The sequence below is a fragment of the Pristis pectinata genome, chromosome 8 (assembly GCF_009764475.1).
Source record: "Pristis pectinata isolate sPriPec2 chromosome 8, sPriPec2.1.pri, whole genome shotgun sequence".
In the NCBI taxonomy this organism is placed as follows: domain Eukaryota; kingdom Metazoa; phylum Chordata; class Chondrichthyes; order Rhinopristiformes; family Pristidae; genus Pristis; species Pristis pectinata.
The window spans coordinates 3,324,774-3,342,437 of record NC_067412.1 but is presented as its reverse complement, the minus strand read 5'-3'; the positions used below and the strand labels follow the sequence as shown (position 1 = coordinate 3,342,437).

The window sequence follows — 17,664 nt, the reverse complement described above, 5'->3', positions numbered from 1 at the left end:
GATGCATTTCTTTCCTCCCAAATGATTCAAATTCTGAAATCAGTAAATGGCTCTTTTCCTAAAAAGCAACAATCTCCACAAGTAATGCACCTGCTCATATTCCATTTCAATACTGAACTCTGACAATGAATTTCCAAAGGCACAATCTGTATCCTTTTGTGCAACTCTGCCCTAATAAAAATGAATAAGAAGTTCTCCAATTGTATTTTTGAGCCTTTCCCACATTCCCTACTGTGGGAAAATAAAGCTGCACTGAAATCCAGGCAAATCCAAGACTACTTTGTTAGGAGTTTGGGGAGATTTGGTATGTCACAAAGATTCTTACAAATTTCTGTATGTTTAAGGCTGGAGAGCATTCTTGCATCACCGCCTGGAATGGAGGCTCCAATCAAAAGGATCGCATGACACTGCAAAGGGTTATAGACTCAGCCAGCTCCATCACGGGCACAACCCTCTCCCCACCATCAAGGTCATCTTTAAGAGCAGTGGCTCAAGGCAGTGGCATCTATCACTGACCCACACCATCTGGGACATGCCCTCTTCTGGTTAGTACCATCGGGGAAGTGGTACAGGAGCCTGAAGACCCACACACAATGATTCAGAAACAGCTTCTTTCCCTCTGCCACCAGATTTCTGAACAGTCTATGGGCATTACCTCGTTTTTCTCTTTTTTTGTTGGACTATTTAGTTTTGTAATTTATATCTTTGCACTGTACTGCTGCCGCAAAACAAGTTTCACGTCATACAAGTCAGTGATTCTAATTTCTTGTGATTAATATTGCCCATCTCACTTGTCTGCTCTTTGCATACCCACATTTGGTATTTCCTTCAAACCTCTTGGTCAAAGTAAAATTCACATTTTAACTTGGCACATTTCCCTTTTAATTGAGATCAGTCAAGGAGCAGAATCAGTGAAAGTATTCTAGTTCCTCACATTTAATCTGAAGACATTTTTAAGTATTAATATATGGATTTGAGCATGGCCAGCAAGGACAAAGTGGCCTTAAGAATTTTTTTTTGTTCATTATGGGTGAGGAGGGAATGCTGAAGAGATAAATTTCACCTCATACCACACAGTGGGGTAAACTAGTGAGCAGAGCAGGGGCTTGAAATAATACTGTTTGAAAATATAGTAACTTTATGGGGGATGAGAGGTGGTTGGTAGATGGACATTTTAAAGTATTCCACCATTCATAAATATTAGTTTTCATTCAGTGGAGATGGGAAAATATCAGAAGATCTTCAAAATCACTAACCATGTACTTCAGTGTTGTGCATCAACTTACAAACAATACAACCCAAATCTTTAAGTTTGCAACATGGACTCAATGGAACTAGCATCAACTTCAAGTCCTTCAGGAGCATTAAAAGGAGGGACAACTAAATATCACCTGATTCAATCTGTATTTAAAATCCTGATGATCCACTGCATGTAATTTGGTATATTACTCTGAGATCAAGCTGGATAAAATTAACTGCAACAAAGAAGTCTAATTTACCCTTAAAAATTAATACAACATTTGCAGTAAACTGAACATGAAACAGCCACCCTCCTCTGGAACCAGTACTGTACACAAAGTATAGGTTCAACTCTCAGCTCAAACTATTAGGTCTTGCAAACTGGGAAGGGGAAAAGAGAAAGAGAAGGAAATAAGGTAACTTTTTCAAGAAGGCAGTTAATCTGTAAGGAAATATCTATACACTTTGCAGGTAAGTTTGTAGTTCTAGGATCGGACTCACAAGTGGCATCAAAAACTCAAATAAATCTGTGGAGGTCATCCTCAATCAAGGAATCGCCAATGATAATGGGATGGCCTAGTTCTGTTCTCATATCCCCATTACATCAATCAGTCATCCATCATTGCAAAAACCAGAACAGAAGTCAGGCAGCTTCGCAGAGAGGAAGGTCACCTTGAACTGGCCTCAACATACCTCCCAAATCCATCTTCTCAATGCAGGCTTTATTGGTCTTGGACCAGGTCCTTCCACCCATCCTGACAACTGGGGTCACTGTAAGGTGCAAAACCCAAGCTGGACCACTGGGAATTTTAAAAAGTGAATGAGCATCTGTGCCTACTATATAGTACAATGTCAGTATACATGCAGAATGATCTTGCAATTAGTCAACTATCACCAAATTGCCACATCAGTGTCCAGAAATTAAAAGGGGAAATATTATACATTTAACAAATCTGAAGCAAAGTGCAGTTCACACCTGACACTTTAAAACAATTGATTAGGGCCCCTTCTTAGTGTCACATTATAGGCCAACTGGGTATGCATTTAGGGAAAAAATACACTAGACCAAAGTGGGAACATATTACACACACAAGGATGGTGCCGAAAGGCAGAACAGAAAACCATAAAAAAAAATGGGAAGACACAAAAACCATGGTATAAAACAAACCCAAAACTGATTGAAGATTTAATTCAAAACAAAACCATTGTTATGCTGACTCAACTTTAAAAAATAAGGATTCAGATAAAGATTCTAAACAGGAAACAGCTGTTAGTAAATTATGGGTGTCAGTCCAATAAAATCTATGCACTAAGAAAATCCTGCAAGTTTTTTTTAAACAATCTATTAGCTTATACTTTGCATAGTTAGAGGTAACAAGTTCAAAAATAGACAGTCAGCAATTGTTATAATGCTATTCCATACTACCAATGAAAATTCCTGTGCCTTCCACAATTAATGGCTTTGTATCATCACGAGCCACACAAGAACAAATAAGATACTTCAAATATGTATATTGAATAAGCCTTTTGTTTTCGTGATTACAAGCTCTGAAAATCTAGGAGTAACATAGCTAACATGATTTTGCTGTAATACATACAAGAGTACTTATACAGCACTGCTCAAAAAAGTACTGAACAAGAGGCACTTCAGCATGAAACACTCTACACAACTTCAAGTAATTACGAAGTAATTCTTTTTCCACACTATAACAGAGACTCTTAAGTTTAAAAATGTATGTTACTGACATTCTCAAGTATTCAGGTGACGAGTTGATAAAAAAATTACTAGAGACACAAGAGACTACAGATGCTGGAAACTGAAGCAAAAGACAAACTTCTGCAGGAGCAGCAAGTCGAGCAGCAACTGTAGAGGCAAAGGGGAAAAACTAAATCAAAGACTACCCATTTGGCACATCACCCAAAGTTACCTACTTACACTGTTTTAAAATGATGTCTAAGAAAGAAATATATAATTTCTCTTTCTTATCAATTTCATTACACAAGGAGGTGGCTAATCAGTACTTGCAAGTTTTCCCAGTCAATCAATGATCCAGACTTTCACTCTATTTACATTCCTTTGTTTCCTATCCCTCGATACTCTTGCCTAACAAATACCTATAATCTCAACCATGAACACTTTAATCAGTCCCCTGCATACATGGCCCTCTGGGGACAAAAATCCAAGTTTCGACAAGTATCGAAAAGGAAAAAAATTGCAGATGTTGGAAATCTGGAATAAACACAGAAAATACTAAAAACACAGCACGTGTGAGGCAGCATCTGCAGAGAAAGAAATAGAGATAACATTTTAAGTCTGATGCAAGATCATTCACCTGAGACTGACCTGCTGTTTATTTTTAAGATTTTCTGATTTTATTCCAAATTTCCACCATCTTTATGTGAAAATAAAGAACTTCATGATTTCACCTCTGAATGGTCTAGTTCCAATTTTGATTCTGTGCCCTTTGCTTTTGGGTTTCCTCAATGCAGGAAATCACTTTTCCATATCTAACCTATCAAACATATTTTACATACTTTAATTAGATCAGTCCTCAACCATCTGGACTCCAGGGAATAGGAGCCAAGTTTATGCTAAAGCCTCTTCACTCATCTTTGACTTGAAACATCACCTTCTCTTGTCCCGGCCTCTATTCAACAGACAACAAAATGCAGGGCAGAGAGTCAGCTCTATACATCCTAGATCAATGTAGATAGTTGGCCAGCACACAATTCAATTCAGTGCATGGATTTGCTTTTTAAAAAACACAAATATATTTCATTTTCACTCTGATCAATAACCACTCCCTGGTTTTCATATCACCACTTTGCAAAGCAACAGACAAAAAAATTAAGATTCACGTGCTTATGTTAAGTGAATTTGGCCTTTGAGATCACATGACAATAACTAGTAATAAATCAATGGGCAGCAATCAGAAGTGCACTTAGCCATATGTGGGTCCTTAATTGTTCATACATGCCTAGAGGATCACACTGGGAAAAACAGAATTAGAACCATGTTAAAATGTAAACATTTCACCTTAAAAGTATAGTCAATATAAATTTGCCAACTTGGAACCTTTTCAATGGCCAGGAGGGGAGAATAGACCTTGCTCCACTACTGATATAGGTTTTCCCAGGGTTACAAACACCTGACCACCCAGATACAAGCAAGCTCCCATAATGTTATTAAATTCAAAAGTCCCATTCCCATATTCCCATATATGTTCATTCCTACAAATGGCAGAACTAGTTTCCTCTCTACTTTTAATAATTGTTTTTTCTTATCAGTCTTGTGTACTTCTGATGCCATTCATTACAATACTATTGAGGTAAGGTTACCATATTGAGTGATTTTTGTGTATTTTCCAACTTATGGACGCCTGCAAAAACAGAACTTGCTCGTTCCCCAGGGACATCCAGTAGATGTATACAAATAACCACTGGGGGTGCATGCAGGTGATCACAAATCTAGTGACTCAAGACTGTACAATGCTGAAGCTAATGTAAAAATCCAAAATATTTATTCATGTACTCAGATTCAGTGTATCACCAGCTATAATCACAGTAGCCCGAAAACATTCAAAATCTGAACTGCAGAAAGCAAGTGATTCTCCATGAAATATTTATGAATTTAAACAAATTCAATATAAATCCAATGAATATTTTTTTTTAATTTTACATAGCTTTATTGGAATTATTTACTTGTAAAAAAACATGCAAACAACATTTTAAATTACATAACAAATGCATCAGTTAAACATTTACAATGATTGTTAACAGCAATCAGAATTTATCAGTAATCTGTACACTGCTTAGTCCTGAGGAATTTGGACTGCTACAGATCTCCTACAGTAACCATGCAAGTTCTTCAGCTACATTAAGATATCTTCTAATTACAATTTGACAAATTGTTATGGTTACCTTATCCCACAGTATGGTTACTTGGATAGGCTAAGAGTCAGAAACAGCAAAGTGAACCAGTAATATGTTTAATTGGTCAAACATCCACTCATAACAGCAACTTACATGAAAATTACTCAACTCAATGAAGAGCCCCTGAATTATTCTGAAGATTCTTTGGCGTGGGGTGGGGTGGGAGAACATTAATAGCAATGGAAGACACTTGGAAGAGATGGATAACAGTTCAAAACAGAAACAAAATACAAATGTACATTTATATAGCATCTTTCACATTCTCAATATGTCCCAAAGTATGTACTTGTAAAACGCATCTCGATTCTTTTGACAAATCCTTGTGGCCAATTTGTGTGCCCAGATCCCACAAATAGCAATTAGTTAAATAATCAATCTGTTTATGGGATAAAGATCAGTTCCTTTCCTTTACAACAGTGGCTTTGGATCTTTTAAGTTAACCCGACAGTGCCAACAGAGCCACTCATCCAAAAGGTTGCACCTCAACAGCACACAGAAGCATCACCCAGATTATGTGCTCAAGCCTCTGGAACTTGGACCCAGTATTTGGACTCAAGAATGCCAACACTGACACTCTGCTGTAAATAAATAAATATGGAATAATTAGATGCCAAATGTTACCCCATCTTTTCCAAATTTTGCTCAAACCAAAACAGGTAATGTGCAAGTTTGCATATAGTGAGCTGCTATAAGATCTTGGGCCTACTTGATCGGAAGGCCACAGTTACAGACCAGCTGCCACCATCTGTTCTAAGTTACTGTTAATTCTAGTTCTTCAAATAAATTTACGAACAACTTTACTGCCAAATCCTCAGGAGACAGGAAGGAACGCTAGCATTTCGAATCACAAACACACTGACCTTTCAAGTACTTGGTATAACTATTCACAAGTATCAAATATATCCAGATTTAGCAGTATTTCAACCTTGTGGGGTCCCATCCAAGTGTAAGGTTACATCTAAGTCACACCATGTACCTTATTAAATTGTTCCTGTACTTCAGACCACTACACAATGCAACATTTTTAAAAAATTCAGCAAACAAAACAATTGATTTTAATTTTAAAGAGTGGTAACTAACACATCTCTAATTATAATCAACTATAAAAGGAAGCTTTAGACAGTCTTTAAAATGCCTTTTATACAAATGAGAAATATTTTTCAACACTTCAGTACAGGTGCTAATATGTAGGTGTGACAAGATGGGTTTTAAAATGCAAACAAAGAAACTATTGTCACAAATATTCTGAACAGCTACACTGCACAAACAAGCAATGCATTCTTTCTCAACCTGAAATTACAGCAGGAATTGCAATATTTGAAACCAAATAGCTCTGCATTGCCCTATCATCAGCCAGTGAAATGTTTCTTCCCAATTCATAAACAACAGCAGGATTTCCTTCTAGCTTTCCCCCCCAAAATGAAGAGAATCACCCACATTCAGACCTTTCAACAAACAAAAAGTTATAATTTCACTGACAAAGTCAACGCACAATTCAAAAGGCTGAAACACACAGTGGAAATTGCGGGAAATAAATGGGTAGGAGTCAGGTGGGAACACAGAAGGGGGGGCTTGGGGTTTAAGATGAAGGAGGGCAGGGGTGGCCAGGGAGTAACAGAAAGGGGGTGAACTGGCTGACAAAGCACAAAACAGGGTGGGGGGGGGAGTGTGGGGGGGGAGTGAGGGGGAGGGGATGCAGGGGGTGGGGGTGATTGAGGGGAGGGGGGGTGGTGAGGGGAGGGGGTGGTGAGGGGAGGGGGTGGTGAGGGGAGGGGGTGGTGAGGGGAGGGGGTGGTGAGGGGAGGGGGGTGGTGAGGGGAGGGGGGGGTGAGGGGAGGGGGGTGAGGGGAGGGGAGGGGGGTGAGGGGAGGGGAGGGGGGTGAGGGGAGGGGGGTGAGGGGAGGGGGGTGAGGGGAGGGGGGTGAGGGGAGGGGGGTGAGGGGAGGGGAGGGGGGTGAGGGGAGGGGGGTGAGGGGAGGGGGATGGAGGGGGTAGGAGTTGAGGGGAAGGGAGAATGCAGGGGGTGGGGGGAAGGGAGAATGCAGGGGGGGAAGGGAGAATGCAGGGGGTAGGGTGAGGGGGATGCAAGGGTGACGGGGGATGCAGGGGTGAGGGGGGATGCAGGGGTGAGGGGGGTGGGTGGAGGAGTGGGGGTGAGGGCGAGAGTGAAGGGAGGGGAGTCGGGGCGGCACCGACCTGCGGACTCCCCGGTGTTGATCCAGTCCGGGTTGGCCAGGCTGGCGATGGCGAAGATGTCGGCGGCCAGGAAGAGGCATCCTGAGATTATGGTCAGTTTATCCATGGCGGGACCGGCGGCAGCGCGGCCGCCTTCACTCCGCAGCCAGACAGCGGCGGCTGGCGACCGCCCGGCCCGTGCCGCGGAGCATCGCCTCAGCCGACCCCCGGCCTCGGCCGTCGGCTCACACCGAGCGCGGCGGCGGCGCCTCCTGCGGGACTCGCTCGGCTGCCTGCCCTCAGTTCTCGGTCTCCATCTGTGTGACGGGGCGGGGAGGAGGCGACACCGATCCGCGTCTCAGCCGCTCGGGGCCCGGCAGCGTCTCACTCGCGCACGGGCGGCGATTCACTCGGCGGCAACCGCAGCGGCTGCGTGCGCGCCGCCGCCGCCGCCGGGCCGGGGGAGGGGCGGGGGTGGGGGCGGAGGCGGGGGCGCGCACGCCCGCCCGCCCCCCCGCGGGCGGCACGTGCTCGCCCCCGCCCCGCCCCGCCGCTGGCGCGCGCGAGCTGCCACCTGTCTTCCACCCCCCCCCCCGGCCTGAAGCCCGCGCTGCCGCCAATTCGCGCACAGCAGGATCCCACAGGCAGACGCGGCGGCTGATTGGCTGACCAGCCTCCCCAGTAGAACTTAAGTTCAGTCAGGTAACTCATCGGGAGCTTAAAACTATAGAAACTAGTCAGTATCACAGGAGTTGGGATGTTATGGTGAGGTTGTATAAGACATTGGTGAGGCCGAATTCGGAATATTGCGTGCAGTTCTGGTCACCTAACTACAGGAAGGATATCAGTGAGATTGAGGGAGTGCGGAGGAGATTTACTAGAACATTGCCGGGTCTTCAGGAGTTGAGTTACAGCGAAAGATTGAACAGGTTAGGACTTTATTCCTTGGAGTGTAGAAGAATGAGGGGAGATTTGATCGAGGTTTACAAAATTATGAGGGGTATAAACAGAGTAAATGCGAGCAGGCTCCTTCCACCTAGATTAGGAGAGAGAAGTACGAGAGGACGTGGCTTTAGGGTGAACGGGGACAGGTTTAGGGGGAACTTCCTCACTCAGAGAGTGGTGGGAGTGTGGAAGGGGCTGCCATCTGATGTAGTAAATGCGGGCTTATTCTTAAATTTTAAGAATAAATTGGATAGATACATAGACGGGAGAGGTCTGGAGGGTTATGGACTGGGTGCAGGTAAATGGGACTAGCGGAATAGAGTTTCTGCACAGACTAGAAGGGCCGAATAGCCTGTTTTCTGTGCTGTAGCGTTCTATGGTTCTAGCTGTGTTGCTTGGAGTTTAGAAGAATGAGGGGTTGACCTTATTCAAACATAAGATCCAAGGGGTGGGGGGTTTGACAGGGTCGATGTTGGGATGTTTTCACCAGTGGGAGAGTCATGAACAAGGGGACATAGTTACAAGATGAGGGGCTGGTTATCTGGACCATAGAACAGCACAGCAAAGGAACAGGCCCTTCAGCCCATCATGTCAGGACCAACTCATCTAATCCCACTAAACTAATCCTACCTGCCTGCACATGATCCACATCCATCCTGATGCGGGGTCCTCGATCCAAAACGTCGACGATTCCAGATGCTGCTCAACCCGCTGAGTTCCTCCAGTAGATTGTTTGTTCCATCCCCTGCTTGTTCATGTGTCTGTCTAAATGCCTCGTAAATGCTACGATCATGTCTTCTTCCATCATCACTCCCTACAGGCACCCACCGCTCTCTGTGTAAAAAAAAGCCCTGCCCCTCTCCTTCAAACTTTTCCCCTCTCACCTTAAAGCTATGTCCTCTAGTATTTGAATCAGAATCAGGTTTATTATCACTGACATATGTCATGAAATTTGTTGTTTTGCAGCAGCAGTACAATGCAAAGACATAAAAATTACTATAAGTTACAAAAATAAATAATTAATATGAAAGAGGAATAACAAGGTAGTGTTCATGGACCGTTAAGAAACGTGATGGCGGAGGGGAAGAAGCTGTTCCTGAAACGTTGAGTGTGGGTCTTCAGCTACTGTACCTCCTCCCCGATGGTAGTAACGTGAAGGCATGTCCCGGGTGGTGAGGGTCCTTAGTGATGGATGGTGCCTTCTTGAGGCACCACCTCTTGTAGATGTCCTCGATGGTGGGGAGGGTTGTGTCCATGATGGAGCTGGCTGAGTCTACAACCCTCTGCAGCCTCTTGTGATCCTGTGCATTGGAGCCTCCATACTAGGCGGTGATGCAACCAGTCAGAATGCTCTCCACCGTCAATCTGTAAAAATTTGCAGGAGTCTTTGGTGACATACCAAATCTCCTCAAACTCCTAACGAAATAGAGCCACTGGCGTGCCTTCTTCATGATTGCATCGATGTATTGGGCCCAGGATAGATCCTCTGAGATGTTGACACCCAGGAACTTGAAGCTGCTCACCCTTTCCACTGCTGACCCCAATACTGGTATGTGTTCTCCTGACCTCCCCTTCCTGAAGTCCACAATCAATTCCTTGGTTTTGCTGATGTCGAGTACGGGGTTGTTACTGCAACACTACTCAACCAGCCGATCTGCCTCACTGCTGTACGTCTCCTCATCGCCATCTGAGATTCTGCCAACAACAGTGGTGTCATCAGTGAATTTATAAATGGCGTTTGAGCTGTGCCTACCCATTTCTACCTTGGAAAGAGACTCTATCTACCCTATCCGTGCCTCTCATGCCAAACCTGCACCTATCCCATATAGTGCAACTATAGTGCCACACAAGGCTGGCTCCTCTGACAATGATGCACTCCCTCGGCAGGGCACAAGAACTGTGCTGCAAATCAGATGTATGTGAAGATCCTGGTCAGAATGCACAGGAAATGTGTGAGATCTCACTGCCTTTGGACCTCAATCTCTCTCCTCTCAGCCCAAAGGTTGTGACTTGAAGTCCCACTGCCCTGGAGCATTTAAATTATAAGGAGAAGTTGGATAGGCTGGGTTTGTTTTCCCTGTAACGCAGGAGGCTGAGGACTGACCTGCTACACAAAATAATGAGGGAGATAGATAGACACCCCCCCCCCCATGGTGTCTATGACAAGGGAGCATAGGTTTAAGGTGAGAGATAGGAGGTTTAGAGGGGATCTGAGGGGGGATTTTTTTCACACTGAGGATGTGCAACACACTGCCTGAAGAGGTGGTAGAGGCAGATATTCTCACAACATTTAAGAAGCATCCAGACAAGCACTTGAATTGTCAATGCATAGAAGACTACGGACCAAATGTATGTAGATGGGGACTAGTGTGGATGGTGCAACAGGCAGCACTGAACTGATGGGCTGAAGGGCCTGTTTCTGTACTGTACAACTCTATGGGCATCAAAGTGGAAACACTCATAACATCATTAGGCCAGAAATGGGGATGTTTGCTGATGACTGCATAATGTTCAATTCCATTCACAACTCCTTAACAAATGAAGCAGCCCATGACTGCATACAGTGAGACCTAGACAACATTCAGGCACAGATTAATAACTGGTAAATTGGTTTATTATTGTCATATGTACTGAGGTACAGTGAAAGACTTGTCTTGCATACCATTCATACAGATCAATTCATTACAACAGTGCATTGAGGTAGTACAAGGTAAAACAATAACAGAATGCAGAATAAAGCGTTACAGTTACAGAGAAAGCGCAGCGCAGGTGGACAGTAAAGTGCAAGGTCACAAGAAGGTAGATTGTGAGGTCAACAGTCCATCTTATCGTACTAGGAGCTCATCTTATCGTACCCGGCAAACAACATTCACCACAATAGTGGCAGGCAATGATCATCTCTAACGAGAGAGAGTTTCCAACAACCCACTCTGACATTCCCCCACCATCAATATCCTAGGAGTTGCCATTGACCAGACATTCAACCAAACAAGACACATAAATACCATGGCTACAAGAGCAGATGAGAGACTTGGTATCCTGCAGTGAGTGGCTCACCTCCTGACAGGCAAAGCCTTTCCACCATCTACAAAGCACGTGCCAGAAGCACGATGAAAACTCTCCAGTTGCCTGGATGAGTGCAGCTCAACTCAAGAAGCTCAAAGCTATCCAGAAAGCAGGCTGCTTGACTGGCACCCTATACATCAACCTAAACATTCGTTCCTTTCAACACCTGTGCACAGTGGCTGCAGTGTGCACTGTCTACAAAATGCACTGCAGTTACTTGCCCAGGCTACTCTGACAGCACCTCCCAAACCTGCAAACTCTGCCAGCAAGAAGGGCAAAGGTTTAAGGCACATGGTTCCCCTCTAAATCACACACCAGACTGACTTGGAAATATATCGCCGTTTCTTCAACCTCACTGAGTCTAATTCCTGGAACTCCCCAACAACAGCTGCAAGAGCACCTTCACCAAAGGACTGCAGTGGTTCAAGAAGGTGGTACACCCCCACCTTCTCAAGGCAGTTAGGGACGGGTGATAGAAATTGACCTTCTCAGTGAAGTCCAGAATCTGAAAAATGAACAATTAAAAAAAAATTACATTTCCCAGCTCGAAACGCCATCAGGCACAGTAGTGTAGCGGTTAGCGTAACGCTATTACAGCACTTACTGTCCACCTGGGTTCAACTCCCGCCGCTGTCTGTAAGGAGTTTGTACGTTCTCCCCGTGTCTGCGTGGGTTTGCTCTGGGTGCTCTGGTTTCCTCCCACATTCCAAAGACATACGAGTTAGGAAGTTGTGGACGTGCTATGTTGGCGCCGGAAGCGTGGCGACACTTGCGGGCTGCCCCCAGAACACTCGATGCAAAAGATGCATTTCACTGCGTGTTTCAATGTACATGTGACTAATAAAGAAACCTTATCTTGTCTTAGGTGCTCTATATACCTTAGTCCTACCCCTTCTATGTGAAAAGACATTTGTTTGGCCTCACCAAATGAAAGAAAATTCTTAATAGGCTTCTCCATTAATAATAATTGAATGTTACAACTCCTCAGCTTGAAGCTAAGGGAAAAAAGAGGAGGAAGGGAGCAATGCAGGATGGGAGGGAGAGGAGTTGGAGGGGAGGATATTCAGGAAGAGGAAGGGGAGATGGAGGAGGGGAGAGAGATGGAGGAAAGAGATGCAGGTTATGAGAGATGGAGGGGAGTGAGAGAAGGAGGAGGGGAGGGAAAGAGATAGAGGGAGGGAGGGAGGAGATAAGGTGGTGGGGGGGAGATGGAGGGGATGAGGGAGAGAGAGCAGGATCTGCCACTGGGATCAGTACTGGGTTTACAGCAACTCAATTTTTACTGATGACTGGGGAGAATACAGAGAGCTGAGATTACTGATGATATTAAGCTGCAGGGGAAAGTGAGCTGAGAGTCAGATGCAGAGCGATCCGACAGACAAAGCAGGTGGGCACGGAAGTGGAGTGTAGTTTGAGGTTACGCACTTTGTTGGGAAGCACAGAAAAGCAACGAGTGAATGTTGATGCGCAGAGGGACCTTGCTATGCTGGATAAGGAAACACAGAAAGGAAACATGCCGGTACAGTGGAGTTTAGGAAGGAAAACGGACTATTTATTGCAAAGAAGCCGGAGTACAAAGGTGAGGAAATCTCATTGAGGATGTGCAGGGCTTTGATGTTGGGGCTTTTATGTTGCAAGTCTTGGTCCTTGTATTTGTACTGGAGTCCATGCAGAATAGATTAACTAGGTTGTTCCTGAGTTTAAGGGACTCAAACAGTGAGGAGAGATGAGGAAGGTACTTACCAGAAATCCAAAAAAAACTGCAGATGCTAGAAATCTGAAATATGAACAGAAAAATGCAGGAAACACTCAGGCAGCATTAACGACCCACACCACCCGGGACATGCCCTCTTCTCATTACTACTATCGGGAGGAGGTATGGGAGCCTGAAGACCCACACTCAACGTTTCAGGAACAGCTTCTTTCCCTCTGCCATCAGATTTCTGAACGGCCCATGAACCCATAAACACTACCTCATTAATTTCTCTTTGCACTATTTATTTATTTTTGTAACTTATAGTAGTTTTTATGTCTTTATATCTTGCAATGTACTGCTGCCGCAAAACAACAAATTTCACGACAAATGTCAGTGATAATAAACCTGATTCTGGTTCTGAGCATCTGTGAATATTTGACTATCTGCCCTATCTATGCCTCCTATATACATCTACAGGTCATTCCTCAGCCTTCAATCCAGGGAAAGCAAGCCCAGCCTGTCCAGTCTCAGCTTATAACTGGTGAATCTCCTCTCTACTCTCTCCAGTCTCAGCTTATAACTGGTGAATCTCCTCTGTACTCTCTCCAGCATAACCACATCCATCCTATAGTGTGGTGACCAGAACTGCACACAATACTCCAAATGCAGCCTAACCAATGCTTTATAAAGTTGCAACATAACCTTCCAACTCTTATATTCTGTGCCCCAACCTATGAAGGCAAACATGCCATATGTCTTCTTCACAACCCTATCTACCTGTGTTGCCACTCTCAGAGAACTATGGACTTCAATGCCAAGGTCCTTCTGTTCATCAGCATTCCTTAGTGCCCTACCATTCACTGTATTTGACTGCAGAAAAGATTTACAAGGATGTTATCAGGACAAGAGGCACTGAGTTATAGGGAGAGGTTGGCCAGGCTGGGTCTTTATTCCTTGGAACGTAGGAGAATGAGGGGCGACCTTATAGAAGTGTTTAAAATTATGCGAGGCATAGATAAGGTGGACTGTAACAGTCTTTTCCCCGGGGTAGGGGAGTCCAAAACTAGGGGCCATTGATTTAGGGTGAGAGGGGAAAGATTTAAAAGGGACCTGAAGGGCAACTTTTTCACGTAGAGGGTGGTGAGTATATGGAACGAGCTGCCTGAGGAAGTGGGTGAGGCAGGTACAATAGTGTCATTTAAGAAGCACTTGGATAGGTGCATGGAGGGGCAGGCTTTGGAGGGATATGGACCAAACACAGGAAATTGGGACTAGCTGGGTGGGCACCATGGTCGGCATGGACTGGTTGGGCCGAAGGGCCTGTATCCGTGCTGTATTGCACTGTGACTTCCCAAAAATTGTCCAAAAGATGCATCCCAAAAGAGAGAAACTGAGTTGACATGAGGTTGAAGACTCTTCACCAGAACTGGGAAAGCGAGGAAACAAGTTAGTTTTAAATTACAGAGAGAGTGTGGGATGAATGGATAGGACGAAGAGAATACTCTGATATGGTGAGGCCAGGGTTGCTGTCGTGATAAGTCATTGGTGAAGCCATCTGGATGACACTGAGGGAAGTTATAGAGAGAGAAAAACCAAACAAAGGGCAATGTAAAAGCTGTGAAATGTGAGTCAGAGGTGTGGGAAATGCCCAAGAGATCAAGCAACTGTGGAGAAGGAAAAGCTGAGTTTTTATTACAGATGGAAGATCTACAGCAGAACTGGCCAGTTCTGATACAAATGGAGAAAGTGAATTAGGATAAGATAAGATATCTTTATTAGTCACATGTACATCGAAACATTGCATAGAGTGTTCTGGGGGCAGCCCGCAAGTGTCGCCACACTTCCGGCGCCAATGTAGCATGTCCACAACTTCCTAACCCGTACATCTTTTTATTTGGAATGTGGGAGGAAACCGGAGCACCCAGAGGAAACCCACACAGACATGGGGAGAACATACAAACTCCTTACAGACAGCAGCCAGAATTGAACCCGGGACACTGGCACTGTAATAGCGTTACGCTAACTGCTGCACTACCTTGCTAATTATCAAATTTGCTATTGAATCCCCACAGATGTAAGCTGCCCAGATTTTTAAAAAAGGATGATCCATTGAATATGGAGGCTGGTGGGGTGGAAGGTGAGGACCAGGGGAACTCCCTGCTCTATTCACAGAAGACTGGATGAGAGGAGGAACTTAGCAGGTCAAGCAGCATCTATGAAGGGAAATGAGCAGTTGATGTTTCGGGCCAAGACCCTTCATCAGAACTCTCAAGAACCTGATGGTTGTAAGAAAGTAGCTGTTCCTGAACTAGGCTTCTGTACCTCCTGTCTGATGGTAGCAGCGAGAAGATGGTGTGGCCCGGATGGTGGGGATCCTTGATGATAGATGCCACGTTCTTGAGGCAGCGGCTCCTGCAGATGCTGTCAGTGGTGGGGAGGGCTGTGCCCGTGGTGGAATGGGCAGCCTCTTGCAGCTTCTCAGCTTCTGTTGAAGCATGTTTCTCTCTCTACAGATGCTGCCTGATCTGCTGAGTGCTTCCAGCATTTTCTGTTTTTTATTTATGTATTTACTGGAGTTTGAAAGAATGGGAGGTGATCTCATTGAGGGGTACAGGATTGTGAAAGGATTTGACAGAGTAAATGCTGAGAGGCTGGTTCTCCAGGGTGAAGAGTTTCGAACTGGGGGACAAAGTTTTAGCATAAAGGGATTAGTGTGGATGGGTACTTGGTGGTCAGCATGGACATGGTGGGCTGAAGGTCCGCTCTGGGCCATTTGGGACTAAGCTAGAGAGAAATCTCTTTATGCAGAGGACTGTAAATCTTTGGAATTCTTATCTCAAGAGAGTTGTTGAGAACATCCATGCTTGTGATTGGTAGACATTTGGTCCCCAGGGTTTTGGAGATCAGGTGAGAGAGCAAAAGAGGCCCAGGACCAGACGTGATGTTGAATGGTGGAGCAAGCTTGAGGGGCCATGCGGCCTACTTCTGCTTTTTGCTTCTGGGTGGGGGTTGTGGAGGGAACCCAAAGGATGGAGGAGCTAAAGGGAGAGCGAGATAGATTCTGCCCAATGTAAAATCCATATCACAAAGCAGCTTTGACAGGCAGTTCTGAGGTAACATTGCTGAGCTGAAGCACTTCTCTCCACATTGCCTGGCCTGTTTCCAGCTCTTTCAGTATTGCAAGGGTTCAGCTCAATGCTCCTCTGATCAGTGGAGAGTGGGGGCAACAGAAAAAGATATGGGAAGAGGTGTGGGCCAAGGACAATTTCGAGCCTCCTCAGTCAGATCATGAATGATCCTGTGCCTCATTCCCATCCCATTCCCACACCCCTGGATTGTGTCAATAGCCAAAATATGTGTCAACCTCAGCTGCCAATACCCTCAAATATTACACAGAAATTAGCCAGTACAAGTGGGACCAATAGCTGAAGACCTCTAAGTTCTACCTTTTTCCTTGTAGACTCCACAGTGCATTAAGGCAGCCAATTCACCGCTTACTACAATTGTATAGAGCCCCAGTGACACCGTACTTGGAATATTGTGGATTGGTCTAGTCTCCCTTCCTGAGGAAGGAAGTACTTGTGATACAAACAGCGCATTGAAGGTTCCTGGGATAGAGGGTTTGTCTGAAGGGGAGAGATTAGCTAGAATGCAATTACAGTAACAAGACAATTAAAGAATTGAGAAGAGATTTCATTGAAACATTCAAAATACTCAGTGAGCTTGATGGGGTAGATACAGGGATGGTGCTTCCCCTGACTCTAGGATCTAGGACCAGAGGTCACAATCTCAGAATAAGGAGTCAGCCTTTCAGGACTGAGAGGAGAATAAATTTCTTCACCCAGAGGATCAGAATCAGATTTATTATCACTGACATATGACATGAAACCTGTTGTTTTGCAGCAGCAGTACAATGCAAGACATAAAAATCTATAAATTACAAAAATAAATAAACAGTGCAAAATAAAAGGAATAACGAGGAAGTGTTCATGGGCTCATGGATTATTCAGAAGTCTGATAGCAGAGGGGAAGTAGCTGTTCCTGAATCATTGAGTTTGGGTCTTCAGGCTCCTGTACTTCCGCCCCGATGGTAGTAACGGGAAGAGGGTGTGTCCTGGATAGCAAGGGTCCTTAATGGTGGATGCTGCCTTCTGAGACACCACCTCTTTAAGATGTCCTCAGTGGTGGGGAGGGTTGTGCCCGTGATGGAGCTGGCTGAGTCTACAACCCTCTGCAGCCTCTTGCAATCCTGTGCATTGGAGCCTCCATACCAGGCAGTGATGCAACCAGTCAGAATGCTCTCCACCATATTTCTATAGAAATTTGCAAGACTCTTTGGAGACATACCAAAACTCCTCAAACTCCTAATGAAGTAGAGCCGCTGGCGTGCCTTCTTCATGATTGCATCAATATGTTGGGCCCAGAATAAATCCTCCAAGATGTTGACACCCAGGAACTTGAAGCTGCTCACCCTTTCCACCACTAACCCCTCAATGAGGACTGATGTGTGTTCTCCTGATTTTCCCCTTCCTGAAGTCCACAATCAATTCCTTGGTCTTGCTGACATTGAATGCAAGGTTGTTGTTACAACACCACTCAACCAGCCAACC

At 44.8% G+C, this 17,664-nt stretch overlaps 1 protein-coding gene across 2 annotated transcripts in view; it reads right to left on the bottom strand.

Annotated features, from left to right (window-relative positions):
* LOC127573756 (uncharacterized protein C16orf52 homolog B) overlaps positions 1 to 7,797 on the bottom strand; it is a 104,842-nt gene extending 97,045 nt beyond the window's left edge. Inside the window, exons 1-2 of one of the 2 annotated variants that reach the window (XR_007956809.1) lie at positions 7,369 to 7,797; positions 5,319 to 5,750 (exon numbers count right to left, since the gene is read on the bottom strand). Coding sequence is in view for 1 of the 2 variants with exons in the window: in XM_052022253.1 (XP_051878213.1) it covers positions 7,369 to 7,474 (106 nt within the window). In the remaining variant the exon portion in view is untranslated. Of the gene's footprint in view, positions 1 to 5,318; positions 5,751 to 7,368 lie in introns of those variants that run through there. The other variant, XM_052022253.1, reaches the window with a different exon arrangement.
* Positions 7,798 to 17,664: the final 9,867 nt, after the last annotated feature.